General features: G+C 40.8%; 1 protein-coding gene across 1 annotated transcript in view; it reads left to right on the plus strand.

Moving 5' to 3' along the window:
- Nucleotides 1-1,108: 1,108 nt before the first annotated feature.
- The window catches only part of LOC136866831 (ATP-binding cassette sub-family C member 4), a 288,334-nt gene continuing 273,184 nt past the window's right edge, over nucleotides 1,109-16,258 (plus strand). Inside the window, exon 1 of the mRNA XM_068226858.1 lies at nucleotides 1,109-2,140. Within this exon, the coding sequence (XP_068082959.1) occupies nucleotides 1,109-2,140 (1,032 nt within the window). The remainder of the gene's footprint in view (nucleotides 2,141-16,258) is intronic.

Below are 16,258 nucleotides of genomic sequence, written 5' to 3' on the forward strand. Positions count from 1 at the left end.
AAGGAATTTATTACCCAAGCGAAGCCTCGTCATAAGTGGCGTTATACGCTAAACACTGCATGAACCTCGCGGGTGGATTGTAACTTGGAGGGAAGAGGAAGTTAATTTAATATCTCCAGCTACATACGAGATGCACTGGATCTGATAGGAGAATTGCAACCTGCATAATTTCCCGTAAATTTTGATATGCGACACGGCTGCAATTATAAATGCATACGTTAAGTGAGATACTTGTCACTCTTTGCGCGGTAGAAATTTTCATTCGCGGGCGTGCCTAAATAGACCTCCCACATTGAAGCTTGGTAACGCGTGCGCGAGCCTGATTATATATACACGACCGCCGAGTGCGTCAGATTCAACATCATTCATTCGATGCTTATGCTCCGAGCAGTCAAGATCTCGTGAGAACCCTGCGCCGAGCTTGCTCCCTGATTACCGCCAGCTCACCGGCATCTCCCGTCATTGCTCTCGCCTGCGGTACTTCTCAGTACTGCACCCAGCCGCTTGGAGCGCTTCGCCGAGTGTCCTGCCTGAGCGAGCCCCGCCTCGCCCCCAACCATCGACGGCCAGCCGCACCAAGAGTCGCCCGGTAACGGCCGCTATCTTGCCGTTCTCAGCGCGGTCCGACTTTTTGGATATAGTCGTGGACCCACGCTCCGGCTGCTCAACAGTCCACCAGTCCAGTCCAGCCCAGCCGACTCACTGCTAGCCCGTAGGGCTGATTACTACAAAGGAGCAATTTGTCAACAAGGAAAGAGCGATTTGTCTTGCACTCGGTGTGTGCTTGTTCGCGACTTGTCCCGGCGCGACCCGGTTTACAACTACACCTGGCGCGACTGGTACCCCCCGAGTGCACCCAGCCCTGGTCCTCTTCGGAGTTTGACCACTAGTGCTAGCTCCTGTCTCTTCCTCTCCCCCCCTGCCCTTCCACCTAATCTTTTCTCATTTCTTCTTTCTTTCATCTACTCAATATGGACACCCCCGGTGGACCGAGCAGCTGGGCCCCATATGTGAATTCTAACCTTCCGATGAAAATTGAATTTCTTGATTCTGACCCCTGTCCCATGGACAATTATCTGGTCATTCCCCCCCTTCAGAACCCACCCCAATGAACCTGAAATTGCTCAGGCAGCGCATAGCCGCTACTCTCCGTTCCTCTACCAAATTAATCCATAGAATAGATGAAAATGTCAACTCCCACGTAATCTTCGTCCTCCCCCGAGCCCAGGACTCCCTACCTGTCCTCTCCAACCGCCTAGCTGGTAAAGGTATTCCTTTCTCCCCCGCTGACAAACTTCCGGGATGGCAAGAACTGATGGAGGCAGTCCTCGACTCGGATGATGAAGAAGAAGAAGAAGAAGAAGAAGACATCGCAGTGGATGACCCACCCCCGTATGAGCATCCATTCCACTACACTAGGAAGAACACCTCTTCACCCATAAACCCTAAAAATAGCTTTCTCATTATCCCACTTACTAACCCTGGACCCATACCTGCTATCAGAAAAGCCGTCATTGAAGCTATAGAGCCGATCCTGAGCAGTCACATAGCCGTCATTGAGGAGACGCACAATAATCACCTCCTCATTACCCCACTCAACAAAAAATTCATTCCTGCCATCCTCAAGAAACTCAAAATTGCAGACATCCCATCTCCGATTCTAATCAATCCGGTTATTATGTCTTCCCAACCAATAACTTCCAATAGCAGCCATCAGATGCCTACCACCCAGGACATCGAAAGTCAACCTGACCCCATCTCTGTCAGCTCACAACCTAATACCCAAGATCAAGAAATTCAATCCGACCCTATCATACCTTCCGACCCTGACACCCAGGTTCCTCCCACCCCTCCCCCATCACCAAGGACCTGCTCTAGCCCTGAATCTGAGCAAACTTCACCTAACTTCACCAGCAGTGCCACTCAGACACGCCGGAGAAGAAGAAGAAGAAGACGACGAACGCCAGTTCAGAAAACTACTTCGAACCCTGAACCAGTCACTCACCGTACCCCCCTTCCATCCCCCGCCCCTCCCTCATCGTGCAGTGTTTTAACTGTCTTCAGCTGCATCATACAGCTGGGACCTGCACCAACTCCACCAGGTGCAACCGGTGTGGAGGCCCCCACCGCCACACTGACTGTAAGGAACCTCACGACCAGCCGAGGTGCGCAAACTGTGATGGAAAGCACGCGGCGTCGTTCCCCAGGTGCCCGTACATCAAGAGAGTCATCAAGTCGCATTATAAGAACTCCAGGCACCTACACCGACCAAGATCTCCACCACCACATCTCAACCACTCCAATTCACCGCCGCTCCACCCGCCAGCCAATCCAATCAACCAGGACACTTCTCCAATTATCCATCTACTTCTCAGTCTTCTTTCCTCTCATCTGTCACCTCAAATTTCCCACCAAGTTCCCTTCATGCCCTCCCGGCAGCTAATAATCCCGTAACCAGCTCACCCTGCAATCGCCTTGTCACCTTCAATTTGCCTCCTTCACCGTAAACCATATTACTTAACACCTTCTCCTGGCCTTGCCCACTAGCACTAGTGTTAGATTACTAACAGCATAGCGAAGAGGGGGTTTCAGCTCTGACATGGCGGACTTGTTCCGTCATAGACAGATAGATTTCCCCCCGATATGTGTATGTCGTGCTGGTGCTGATGCGAGTTTTTCGCACTTCCGCTTCAACCGACGAGTAGAGAGGCCTTCTGTTCGCCTCGGGATCTCGTGTAATTGATCACAACAAAAAAAACGCGTCAGATTCATTCATCGACTCTACTGCTGCCAGAACGAGGTCATCACGATACGAGTCGGCATACAGAAGAACGTCTTTATCCTCGAGATGCGTACGCCAAGTTCAAGGAAGCCTTGGGGAAAGTAAGTAATTGACATGAATAATTAAGATGTACAATTGAAATTACAAGCATTGATCTGTTGCCTAGAGGAATTATGCTGCTAATTACATGCTGTTTGGCTAGTAACTTCACATTACTTGAGGTTCAAATTGTACCAAACGAACGATACATATTAGAGTAGGCTCAGGTTATCGATTGGGTTAGAAAGTTCCGTCAGTGTGAAAAGCATGAAATGAAACTGCTATTATGTTTTGAAAGATGAACAATTCGAGGAGCAGGTCTACACTCTGAAAGTGAATTGATTAACCGACCACATTAGATACGGTGTTAGAGGAAACGGTCATCAAACTACGGACAGTGTGTAATGGACATTTCTTTACAGTTTTCCCTACATCATCCCGGAACGAGATACTGCTCATTTGTGTTGGGGGAGCGGTAATGGGAGCTGAAGCAGACAAGGCATCTTCACAGCAACAGGAGTCGACCCAGAACCAGCCAGCACGTCTACTTAACATGACACCGAAGTGACGACCATTCAAACGTCAGGGAAGATGCCAGAGATGCAACCGCCAGCCAGGATGTCTCCCGCTACCAACTTGTATGTGCCGTCACAATCTAAGCCCGTCATGATGCAGTAAATCTGGCTGTCCCACAGAGGAGCTGTTCCATAATGTTCACCATCACAGGTCAGAGCTTTCCAATTGTAATAAGCATGCTGTCATGAATTCCACTTGACAGGAGAATATTGGCCGTCAGACAACATACAATTATCGTAGGAGATTGTCATGTATTTAGTGTCTATGCCCAGGACTCGAACTCAGTTAGGTTAATAGTAGGTTGCTTGTTGTGTGCTCTTTATTTAATGTAATAACCATGATACTCGGTATTATTAGGATTGTGTTTTTGTTGTATTCATTTTCATGTCGGACCAGCACAGTCACAACAATTAAGTCAACAGCTACTGTTGATAGAGAGGTGTCATGTACGTAACTTTTTGGTTTAAAGGAGTTCATTTGTGTACGTTACTTATCCTTTAACTTACTCGGGTTGACGTGGCAAGAGGTGCGGGTCAGAACATTTGAGATATATGGGTATTGTATAGCCAGCTGGTCGTGTGTATCAATGTAAAGGAGGGCTCATTACTCAGTCATAATGTGTCATATGAGATGTAAATGCCCTGTGTTGGCCAAGGATTAATTGCGCTGGAGATTGCGCCATAGAATAGTAATAGACGAGCTCGTTGTAGGCAGCCGCGATGTATTGTAGATTTGGTAATGATATAAATATGGTAGCAAGTAGCCCGTGCATAGTAATGAGGACGAGAAAGAAGCCAGATTTCTGAAGCTGCGGTGAGCGAGAGACTTCCGTAGTGTGTTTACTGTTCACAGCTGGAAGCTATTTTTAGACACAGAAGTATGGCCGACCCCTGATGCCTGTAGTAAGGGGAGGGAGAGAGTAGTATGACGTCACGACATAGGATCACAGAAGGGATATGCTGGTGAATGTCTGATAAATGTCTAGGGCGATCAACGACCTTCTGTTATGGAGCAGGTAGCGATTGTATTCCCAGTTGTAAATATCAAAATAAAATCAAAATCTCGTTATTTGCAAATGAGGTGCCTACCTCGGTGGCAAATGGCAACTAAAATACATTATTGTCAAGCACTAAATATTAAATTAACAAGAGAACAATTTTTCCTATAATACAATATTATACAATCTATGCTAACAATTTTTTCTATTAAACACACAGCTCATCCTTAGTAAATTTATATTGTTTACAAAATTCTACTAATAATATCTCCTGTACTACTTACAAATATAGTCAACTGATATACTTTATGTGGAATTACTTCAAATGATACTGTACAACTGGTATAAGATTAAAATTTACATTGCATTTATTCACTCTTTTCTTTTTTCCTTTACCCATTCTGGAACCTAAGTAGCATAACGACCTGCTGCGTCTTAACCAGAGCCCCTTTTGCCACCACTTTTCAGAGTTCCTGAAGAACCTTCACAGCTACCATAGTGGTCCCAGGGCCCTCGAAGTCCCCACTGTACTTCACCCCTACAGGCAGTCCCCTACTTGGGCTGTCCAAACTCCTGAGACTAGGGGATGGAATTAATTTATTCACACACATTTTTTATTTACATTAACCTGCACTGGTCGAATGCCCTCTAACATTTCATTTATTTTCTCTGTTGCTGTTTATTCTCTTCTTGAATATCTGTACTGATTTTGGAAAAGGATCAAACACTACCACTGGTAAACTGTTCCACTCCTTCACACCCTTCCCAATGAATGAAAATTTACCCCAATCACTTCTACTAAACTTTCTTCTAATTTTACATTTGTGGTCAGTCCTGCCGATATAATTATTTTCCAACTGAAGCCTCTCACGGATATCTCCCCATGCTGCTTCTCCTGTATAGGCTCTATATAACCCTATAAGTCTAGTTTTCTCCCTTCTCTTACTTAAAGTTTCCCACCCTAGTTCCTTTAACATTTCTGATACACTACTCTTTCTCCTGAAATCCCCTGTTACAAACCTTGCTGCTTTCCTCTGCACACTGTCTATTTCTTTTATTAGGTATTCTTGGTGAGGATCCCAAACACTGTTTGCATATTCCAATAATGGACGAACCATACTTAAGTAACTTTTCTCTTTTAATTCTTTGTTGCATCCTTTAAGTAGCCTCATTATGCCTCTGTATGCTTTCCCAACAATGTCATCCACATGACCCTTCCAGTGCAAATTACTTTCAAATTTTACACCTAAGTATTTGCACTTGCCATCTTTTGGGATAACTACCCCATCCAAAATATATTCAAATTCAGTTTTATAACTCCTGTTTGTAAATGTTGTAACAGTTGATTTGCCTCCATTAACCTTCATATTATTCTCTTCAACCCATTGTTGGATACTCTCAAGGTCCCTTTGTAATTCTGAACAATCCTCAATGGTATTTATTTCCCTATAAACAATTATGTCATCTGCATACAACCTTATTTTTGATGTTATATTATTCCCTAAATCATTTACGTATATTAAGAAAAGTAACGGACCGATTATACTACCCTGTGCAATTCCCTTCCAAACTTTCTCTTCCTGCGATACGTTATTTCCTACTTTGACTTTCTAAACCCTTGAATTTAGAAATGTTTTCACCCAACGTGTAACCCTTACGTCCAGTCCTATTCCCTTCAATTTCTTTAATAATATTCCATGTGTTAGGTTCACCAATTAAAATCAGAAAACACCCCGCTGAAATCATATATTTTTACTATTTATTCAGAAGAAAAAACAAGCACTTCTATACGTCAGCCATTCACATTTTTTTTTCTCAACACCCACACACACTCTCTAACCCAGACATCTCTCTCTACTCCCAACCCCATCATATTAAATTTAATTTCAAATATGTTACAAACTCAACATCCTCCCACCTTGAGTTGTGGGAACAACTCAACACATCATTTATCCACGTGACAATACAAAAATGAATTTACTATACACAATACAAAACAGCAAGATCACCTCTCCCCTTTTCTTGTCTCTTTTGGAACTCAAAATAAATAAAAACACTTGAGATAAATATCACATAGAATAAATGAACACTTGTGAAAAAATATCACTCAATCCTCAAATCTTTTGGGTTTAATCACCAGTCTCCCACTACTAGTTTTCAGTTTGGAGCTATCGGTCGATGATTTAATTGTTCTTCGGTCACTTTCTTTCTTTTCACACAGCTTAAATTGTCTGAAGACATGGTCTTCTGCAGATGTCACTTCGAGTGGGTATACCTTCTGCACCGGTCTCACGAGTACCCCTCTTTCAGTCTTCAGACGAACAAGTCTCACAACACCACCTTTGCCAGGGATAACTTCCATCACTCTTGCCAACGGCCAATTTAGTCTCTTGGGGTTGTCATTGTCTACTAGTACTACTTCATCCACGAAGGGTTTGTACTGACTTTTTGCATGGTGGTTCTTCTGAATTAGTTGTCCAAGATACTCATTCCTAAACCTCAACCTTAAAGTTTCTTTTATTTTCTGTCTATATCTGTATCTTTTGTCGAATCTTACATTTTCTATCATGTCGATATCGGGCATTCCAACCTCCTTGACCTCTTGCAGAAACATTGCAGGGGTTATTGCCATCAGGTCACTTCCATCATTGGACAGGTAGGTAAGCGGCCGAGAATTCATCACAGCTTCGATGTCACACAAGACTGTCATCATTTCTTGGTACGACAAGCACGAATTTCCCAGAACTTTCCTGAGCATTTGTTTGAGGACACCAATCAATCTCTCCCACCAACCTCCCCACCACGGTGCAGCAGGAGGATTAAATTTCCATTCAATTTCATTTGCAGAACTATATTGAACAATTTTATCCCACTGAATCGTCTCCAAGGCATTACAGACGCCATGAAAACTCGTCCCATTATCACTGTAGACTATTGCTGGCCTTCCACGTCTGGATACAAAGCGTCGAAAGGCTTCTAGGAATGTTGAGGTAGCCAAAGATGTCACAAGCTCCAGATGGACTGCACGAAAAACAGCACACGTGAACAAACAGACCCAGGCTTTCTCTCCTCCTCTCAAAATCAAAGGTCCTGCAAAGTCTACCCCTGATATCTCAAAAACCGAAGCCTCTCTCACTCTGTCAACGAGTAGATGAGCCTGTTCCGCTTCAAGATGTTTTCCATGGTATCTTCGGCAGACAACACATGATGCGATTGCACTCCTCACAGTTCTTCTTCCACCGACGATCCAGTATTTCTGTCGGAGCCCGCTGAGCAGAATCTGTGTACCAATATGACATAACTCTTTGTGTTTTTCCCTAATGAGAGCACGAACTAAAGCATGTTTTGCAGGAAGGATAATAGGACAGCGGAAAGCGTAATCATCCCGACGTGCTATTATCTTTGTTTTCAGTCTCATCACTCCCTCGTCATCAGTGAAAACACAGAGTGTGCTAAATCTCTCGTCCTTTACATCTACAAAACACTCTTTTTGTATGAACTTCATCACCATTTTCTCCGCTCTGGTCATCTCCTCAACTGATAGTTCTGCGTATATCCTAGTTAATTTTTGTTGTCGACAATTGTGCAGAAATCTCAAGATCCACCCCATCATGCGAACTGTTTTCCGAAAACTCGAGAAATAGTCGAGAAGCCACTCTTGCGTATTTGACTTATTTTCTATTGCGGTCATAGTGTTGACTTTTCTTCTTTTTTCTTCGAACACTTCTTCATCGTTTCTTGTAACTTCAGAGCAGGGCCATTGAGTAGGGGATTGTTTCAGCCAGTTCGGACCCTCCCACCATCTCTGTTCCAGTAAATGCTTTGGATCACATCCTCTTGATGCCAGGTCAGCTGAATTCATGGTTCCAGGAACATGTCGCCACTGTTCCATTCTGGATAATCTTCGGATTTCTTGAACTCTATTCCAAACGATTGTTGCCCAAGGTTCGTCTAATTTTATCCAGGATAACACTGTCGATGAGTCACTCCAATAATGAACAATAATTTCCTTTGACCTTAATGATGGTAACACTGATGTGGCAAGTCTAACACCTATGGTAGCTGCTAATAATTCCAGACATGGTATGGTGATCTTCTTGGGTGCCACTCGTGCCTTTGCTCTTACAAGCCGTAGATCCACGTTATCAATCCTCTGTACTCGCAAGAATATAACTGCTGCATATGCGGCTTGACTAGCATCGCAGAATATATGTATAGAGATATCTTCAACCGATTGCAGCCTTCCAATCAGACATCTGTGAATCTTAATCTCAGCCAGGAGAGGTAGTTCTGCCAACCATTTCAGAAACCTTTTCTTTGTCGATTCATTTACCTCAGTGTCCCAGTCCAGCTCAGAAGCCCAAAGTTCCTGCAGAATTAATTTAGGGCAGAGAGATACAGGACATGAAAAACCAATGGGATCAAATACTCTATGGGCAGCTCTTAGTATTGTCTTCTTTGTTATTACATCAGGTATGATATCAATGACATATGCCAGATTCAACTCCATAGTATCGTTTTCTTTATTCCAAACGAGTCCCAACACTTGTGATAAGTTTTCAGTTGTTTTGTCGTGAGAATACTCCCACCCTCGCAGGTTGAAAGATGCCTTCTCCATAATTATTTTTGCCTCTTTCATGAATGAATTGAGCTCAGCTTCATTGTTAACACTTGTAGTACAATTATCTACATAGAAACATTCTCTCAGCCTTTCTATTGTCGGAACCAAGTAGGGATTGTTATCAACTGCTTCTCTCTTCATCTCGTTCAAATGGAATTCTATTGTTGCCGACAGCAAGAAAGGAGAACATGCAAGACCGAAAACAACTCTCTTATGACGAAACACTTTCATCTTTTCTGTACTTTCCTTATCCCACCAAAAAAATCTTAGAAAGTCACGGTCTCTAGGATGGACGCTTATTTGGAGAAATGCCTTTTCTATGTCTGCGATGACTCCAATATCATTTTCTCTGAACTTCAGTAATGAACTAGGAATCAACTCTACAAGGTTAGGTCCTTTCTCAATACAATCATTTAGAGAAGGCGCGTTCCTCTGTTTCGCAGAGGCGTCAAATACAGGTCTTATCTTGGTAGTGCTGTTCTCTTTAAAGACAGGTCGATGTGGTAAATAGTGTCCGCCATTCGTCAGCTCTTCTTCGGGTACCATTGCAATAATTCCTTGCCCCATCCAATCTCGTAAGACACCATCGTATCCCCCATAATGTTGCTCAGTTTGTAGTTTCATTGTGACTGTCTCCAATCTGCGTTGAGCTATTTCGCTATTGTCCGGAAGTGGTGGATGTTGCTCGCTCCAAGGTAGACACACTTCGTATCTGTTGTCTTCATTCAGCCTCACAGTCTCAAGGAAATTATTTCTAACTCGTTCATTCTTCTCGATGGTAGATTCCTTTTCTGCAGGATCAGTAATTCCAAGAATTTCTAAGTCCCAGAGATCACAAATTTTTGTTTGTTTTGAAAACAATGATGTCACCAACAGAGACGCTGCATCCCTTCTAGGTTTATTACTTATAATTTTTCCCATTAGTGTCCACCCTAGAACAGTCTCAACTAGGACTAGACCACGCTTTAGTTGATGTGTCTTTCCAGTAAGCAATTCACCTGCGACATCTGCCCCCAGTAGAATCTGTATGGGTCCTCGGTTTTGTACGTCTGTTAAACAAATCTTCAGATCCTTTATCTCATCACTCCAAGTACCATTCCTAACATATGGGACATCTTCACAAATTATTTCTTGGCTCAAAACTTGCAGTTCCTTGGAATAGTTTCCCTCTAATCTTCTTAAACTTATGTTGTAACAATCATGCTTTACCTCTTGGGAACGTACTCCCCCAAACAAAGAGTGTATTAGAGTTTCCTTTCCGACTGACTGGTACCCCATTTGTTCAGCTAAACCACGCACAATGTAAGATTTAGTAGACCCGGTATCAATGATCGCTCGCACTGTTTTTTTGTTTACTCTTACCCATAACAACAACCGCCAGAGTTTGTAAATATACCTCAGGAGAACAAGAGACGTTAGCCATAGACTTATCTACATGAGTGGCATCCTCACTAATCGACTTTCTTTCTCCCTCAAAATTATTTTTTGAAACACTTTCTTTGTCTTTGTTACCTAGTTTATAACACATTAGTACCACATGCTTCCCACCACAAACAATACATCTAATAATGGATTTACAAGCTTTACTTTGATGACCTCTCTTTAAACAATTAAAACAACAGTGCTTGTTACTCAAGATTTTCCTTCTTTCCTCCACAGTCATTTGTTGAGCTTTAATGCATTCTGAACTTGAATGAGGTTTAAGACAAAATACACACTCCTGTCTTTTAGAAATATCAGTAGATAACAAGGCAGAAGAGGTGGGGACATTTGGTTCAGCGGCTTCCCTTGGTTTTTTGCCTCCCTTAATCTTGAGCCCTTGGGATGTATTAATGTTGAACCCTTTCATTGCTAATGAAATTCTTTCCTCACTAACAACTTCACTTTGGATAAAAGCCATGAGCTGTTTCAAACGATCTTTGGAGACAGAATCACATCTGAAAGAAGTATTCCTTTGCCAGGCCCTTAGTAAGTCTTCTGGCAAGGATGATTCAATTAAGGGGTATAGCATTGCAGTACACTTTTCTGTAGTAACTCCTAAACTTTCCAGAGACCTGAGATGTGATTCTAATTTATCATATAAGCTACTAAGTGTTGGTTTTTCTGTAGAATTTACTGCATTGGTTAAAACTAGCTTCAGTAGTTCACGAACGTAAACTTCTACCTGTAAGTCCTCCCTACCAAATCGAGCTTGAAGACTGTCTATCGCTTTATGATAATTGTCGGCAGTCGGGGGGAAACTAGTAACTAACTCGTACGCTCTAGAACCTTCTATCATGGCTTGAATGAGATACTGGAATTTATCTTCCTCCCCCATGTCCTCATCTTCGTGTATTTTACGGAACTGACTCCAAAAATATAACCAATCAATTATTTCCCCAGAAAACTTCTTCAATTCTATTTTTGGAAGCCTGTATTTCTTTCGTTCAGCTATATTTTCATTTACTACACTTTGGGTAGAGGAAGCCGGCACAGTGGTATTCAAAAATCTTGTTGCTTTAGCCCTACCGGTACAGCTCAAGAATTTACGTCTATATTCATCAGCTGATTCTTCCTCATCTGCTATTTGATCAACCTCACAATTATCATCTATCATCTGTTGAAATACCAATCCATCTAAATTAGCGATAGTATCATACCTTTCTTGAAGGATTTCTAGTTGTACCTGAATTTCTTCTGTGTCTGGTTCACCGTCTTGTAACGATGACATAACCTCGTTGTATACTCGTGTAAATAACCGCCGCTTTACGGTCCTTGCTTTCGTGAGGTTTTCCATCTTTTTTATTTTCACGGCCTTCTTCCTTTATTAATGATGTCCTGTCACGGTCGCCAATAAATGTTAGGTTCACCAATTAAAATCAGAAAACACCCCGCTGAAATCATATATTTTTACTATTTATTCAGAAGAAAAAACAAGCACTTCTATACGTCGGCCATTCACATTTTTTTCTCAACACCCACACACACTCTCTAACCCAGACATCTCTCTCTACTCCCAACCCCATCATATTAAATTTAATTTCAAATATGTTACAAACTCAACACCATGTTCCACTCTATCAAAGGCTTTGGAAAGATCTATGGCTACCTATGCAATCTAACTGGCCTACTGAATCCAATTGATCTGATATGTCCTGCTGAAATCCCACCAGTTGTGCCTCACAAGAAAATTTCTTTCTAAATCCATACTGGCTCCTCATGAACCAATTTTTATCATCACATATCCCTCTGATGTACTTTGATATTAAACTCTCCAGTATTTTACAAACTATACTTGTCAGGCTGATTGTCTGTAGTTTTCTGGTTTCCTTTTATCACCCTTCCCTTTATAAATTGGTATTATTATAGATTCCTTCCATTCCTTTGGTACTACACTATTATTTATGACATAGTCAAAGAGAAATTTTAAATAAGGCACTATGTACCACCCCATTGTCTTTAACACCTCCCCAGTAATTTGATCACTTCCTGCTGCTTTTCCTTGCTGAAGCAGTTGGATTTCTCTGAAAATATCTTCATTTGTGAATGAGAAGCTTCTTGTTTCCCTCTGTGTCTCTCCCTCTCTATCTTCTGTTTCGGTTTCCAACTCCTGACAATCATCTACTGAATATCTGAATTCCTTACTAAGGAGGTTTGCTTTCTCAGTATCTGTTAAATAGTGTTCACCCCCTTCTCGCACCATTGTAGGAATTTGGATTCCTTTTCCTTTTTGATTCCTGATATATGAATACAGCTTTTTCCATTTCCCTTTGTGGTCTTTACGCTCTTGAAGAATGCCATTCATATAATTCTCTTTTGCTTCCTTTTTCACTCTATTCAGTTCCCTCATTAGTTGTTTTCTAGTTTCTCTACTCTCCCTACCTTCTTTGATTTTCCTGTTTACTATTCTACATTTTCTTTTTAATTTTCTTATTTCCCTTGTATAATAAACAGGGTCCGAGGTCATTTTACCCTTCTTAACAAGTACAAATCTCTTCTCTCCTTCCCAAATGATTCCTTTGAATTTAGCCCAAAGTGTATCCACATTACTCCCTTCACTTATCCAACAACTGAATTGTGATTTAAGGTAAGTCCCAAATTCATCAACTTTAGTTTTTCTGTACAATTTCTTGTCTTGTGTGACCTTCTTATTAAGCCTTTTTGGTACCAGTCCTACATCCATTATTACAGCCTTATGGTCACCTATTCCTTCAATTACCTCAGTTTTATCAACAATTTCCCATGGTTTAATTAAGAATACATCTAGTAAGTTATTGAGACGAGTTGGTTCTTGTACTACTTGTGTAAATTCTCCCTCCCAGATTAACTTATTTGCCAGTTTCTGTTCATGGGCTTCACTTGTAGCTCCATTCCATTCAACTTCAGGCAAGTTTACATCTCCCCCAATTATTATCATATCATTATTATTGTTTTTATGAGTATAATCTATTATTTTCTCAAATATTTCCACATCCCTTTCCTCTCTTCCTGGCCTGTATGTTCCTGTAATTCCCACCTCCATCATATTATCACAAATTAATTTTATCCCTAATATTTCATCCCTTTCATCGGTAAACCATTCATGTGAACAATAAGATTCCTTCACCAGAATAAACACCCCCCTCCCTTTTTATCTCCTCGGTCTCTATGATAGACTGTTATATTATCTCTATGCAACCAGCCCCCAATTATATGATTATTGGATGATATATTAAAATCCCTAATGATTTATCTTATATGTTTGTGTCTTGCTCTTGGTAGGTCATGTGTTTGATGCCTCATCGGAGCAATGTAATTTCATATGTTTATGTTATGAGTTTTGTGGCATAGAGCAGTTTAGAAAGGATCAGGAAGAAATTCATAGCTTTGCATTTTGTGCTGATGCACGTTTAATTATTCCGTTACTCATATTATTGTTGATATGCTTGTTACAGCACGGAAGTCATGTGAAGGTGTTTTCGCGACCTAATGTAGGATGGTTATCGACGGCTCCATGTTTAAAGTCCCATGTGTTATACCTCAGATTTGACTTATATATTTGTATATCTTCACTATCGATCTGATTGTAATAAATATTACTGTAAAAATTGGAATGCAGCTAGTTAGTTTTTTTGTTATTTTGGTAGGATTGATCTTACCTTGCACTTTTGGTATCCTCTTTAGTTAAGTAATATTTATGCCCTGTTCTTTACCCACTACCCCTGATTCATGTTTCTCCAGAGCTGCTGAGAGTGGATACCCATCACAAGGTAAGCTATGTGCCATAGTACGCACTCTTGTGGTTGTATTGGTAACTATGATGCACTTGGTTCGACTTTGGCATTCGTCTGATGTGAACTAAGTCATTATAGGGCACAATATAAAACAATAAGCATTCAATTCTAAATTTCAGTATAATACCGTAGCGAAGCACGGGTATCTTGCTAGTAATTAATATAAGCCTTGTCTTATCTGGGGAGCTGTAATAAATTTTTTTTGTTGTGTGAAATCTACTACTTTCACTTCTTATCGACATCTTGCCCTTGGGAAAGAAATGCTTTGCATCAAATTTTAATTAACACTATCTGGAAATAATTGAATATAACTGTGTCACTTTTCATGATTCCTCTGTTGCAACAGTGTAAAATTCCATGAGATTGAGTTTAACGAGTCAAACGACTTGATTGTGATTAAGATACCCTCACGGACTATGTATGTATCTGTTTCCTTGTATCTCCCCATTTTGCTTGTTTTGTGCCCACATTTCAATTCTTTTGCGATTCTTTAATTGATCTCTTTTGGGTACATGCCTTTTATACTTTATTTCTCTAGTCTAAGAGGCCCAAATTCAGCTCCTGGCAGTTTCTAGCTAGTTTCGACCAGTCCACAGTAATAGGTAGGTAGGTGGGTGGTTTTAAAGGGCTTCAATATTTTTCTGACCATTTGATTCGAGCACCATGTCGGCCAGTCTACTGAAGTCCACCTTGTAAAGCAGAACATTTACGCCCCCACCATACCATTCTACAAAAGTAAATACTAGCTGAATGAAGTAGAGATTATTAGCCCAATGGTTGGTGCTCTTATTGACAATACCTGCCTTGTTCATAGAATTCTGGAAGAACAATTGAACTAAAAGTCTTGCAGGTTCCACCTTTTCAATACAAATACAATGTTGTAAGATGGTATTTACAACATATATTTTATTGCAGAACTAGTTTCGGTGCTCATTTAGATGCCATCAACAGCTGCATAATAAGTAAAGAAAAACTTGGTGATATAATAATGTACAACAACATATTGATATAATTAACTCCTTAATATCAATTTTATGTTAAAAAACTCTATTTTACAACAAGATAACCTTTGTGGGTCAAAAATATAAAATCTCATCTCTAGGTGATGAGTTGTCTTCAATATTCAGTGATGGCTATTATTCTATACATTCATAAACATCAAGTTCATATACAATCTTAAAATTGAAAAATTGAATCCAGTCCTATACTGTTAAAATGTTCATTTCACAGATGTGTTGCTAGCCATTTATTAGATAAAAACTCGTGTTCATTAAAATGCTAAACTGCACCATTTTCTGAAGTTTACTGATATGTAGAAATGTAGTTCTTAAGCTATATATCTAACAGTTGGAACTGTGATTATTTGCCCTAAAGTTGTTAAGTGGGCATAGTTTCTCAGTTCAATACAACCCTGCAAAGATAAAAGCCCAATGTTAATAGAAAGCAAGAAAAATGATAATAACCTGAATGAATCAAACTATTCATAAAGCAGACTCACCTCAACGGCTGTGTACTTGGCACGACGACTGCAGCACAACTAGTGTGTCTGCTCGTGTTGTGTGCTATGTGATGAAGTGCTAAGGAGGGGGAAGTAGGGGCAGCAAGGGGAATGTTTCTGGAATGATGACAATGTAAGAGAGGGTCCAGGGGGCGTGTGGATGAAGACAGTTGTATGAAAAACTGTTACGTAGAGTTCGAAAGATGGTCAAATTTTCTGGAGTTCTTAACTTGTCAAGTAATAAAATCAAACAATTGTATAATACTTTGGGTTACTCCGAAATTTCATTCAAATTTAGGTTAGCGTTATAATACTGGTCTAAATGTATTAGACATGCTTCTGTAATGTCAAGCCTTGGTCCCTTAGCTAGTGTTTCCATGATCTCTAGATCTTGATCTATGTCCATGAATTTATGTTTATACTCATGGACATGTTGGCCTATGGCTGAAAATCTATTATATTTCACAGCGTTTAGGTGTTCTTGATACCTGAC

Source organism: Anabrus simplex, chromosome 3 (assembly GCF_040414725.1).
Source record: "Anabrus simplex isolate iqAnaSimp1 chromosome 3, ASM4041472v1, whole genome shotgun sequence".
Classification (NCBI taxonomy): domain Eukaryota; kingdom Metazoa; phylum Arthropoda; class Insecta; order Orthoptera; family Tettigoniidae; genus Anabrus; species Anabrus simplex.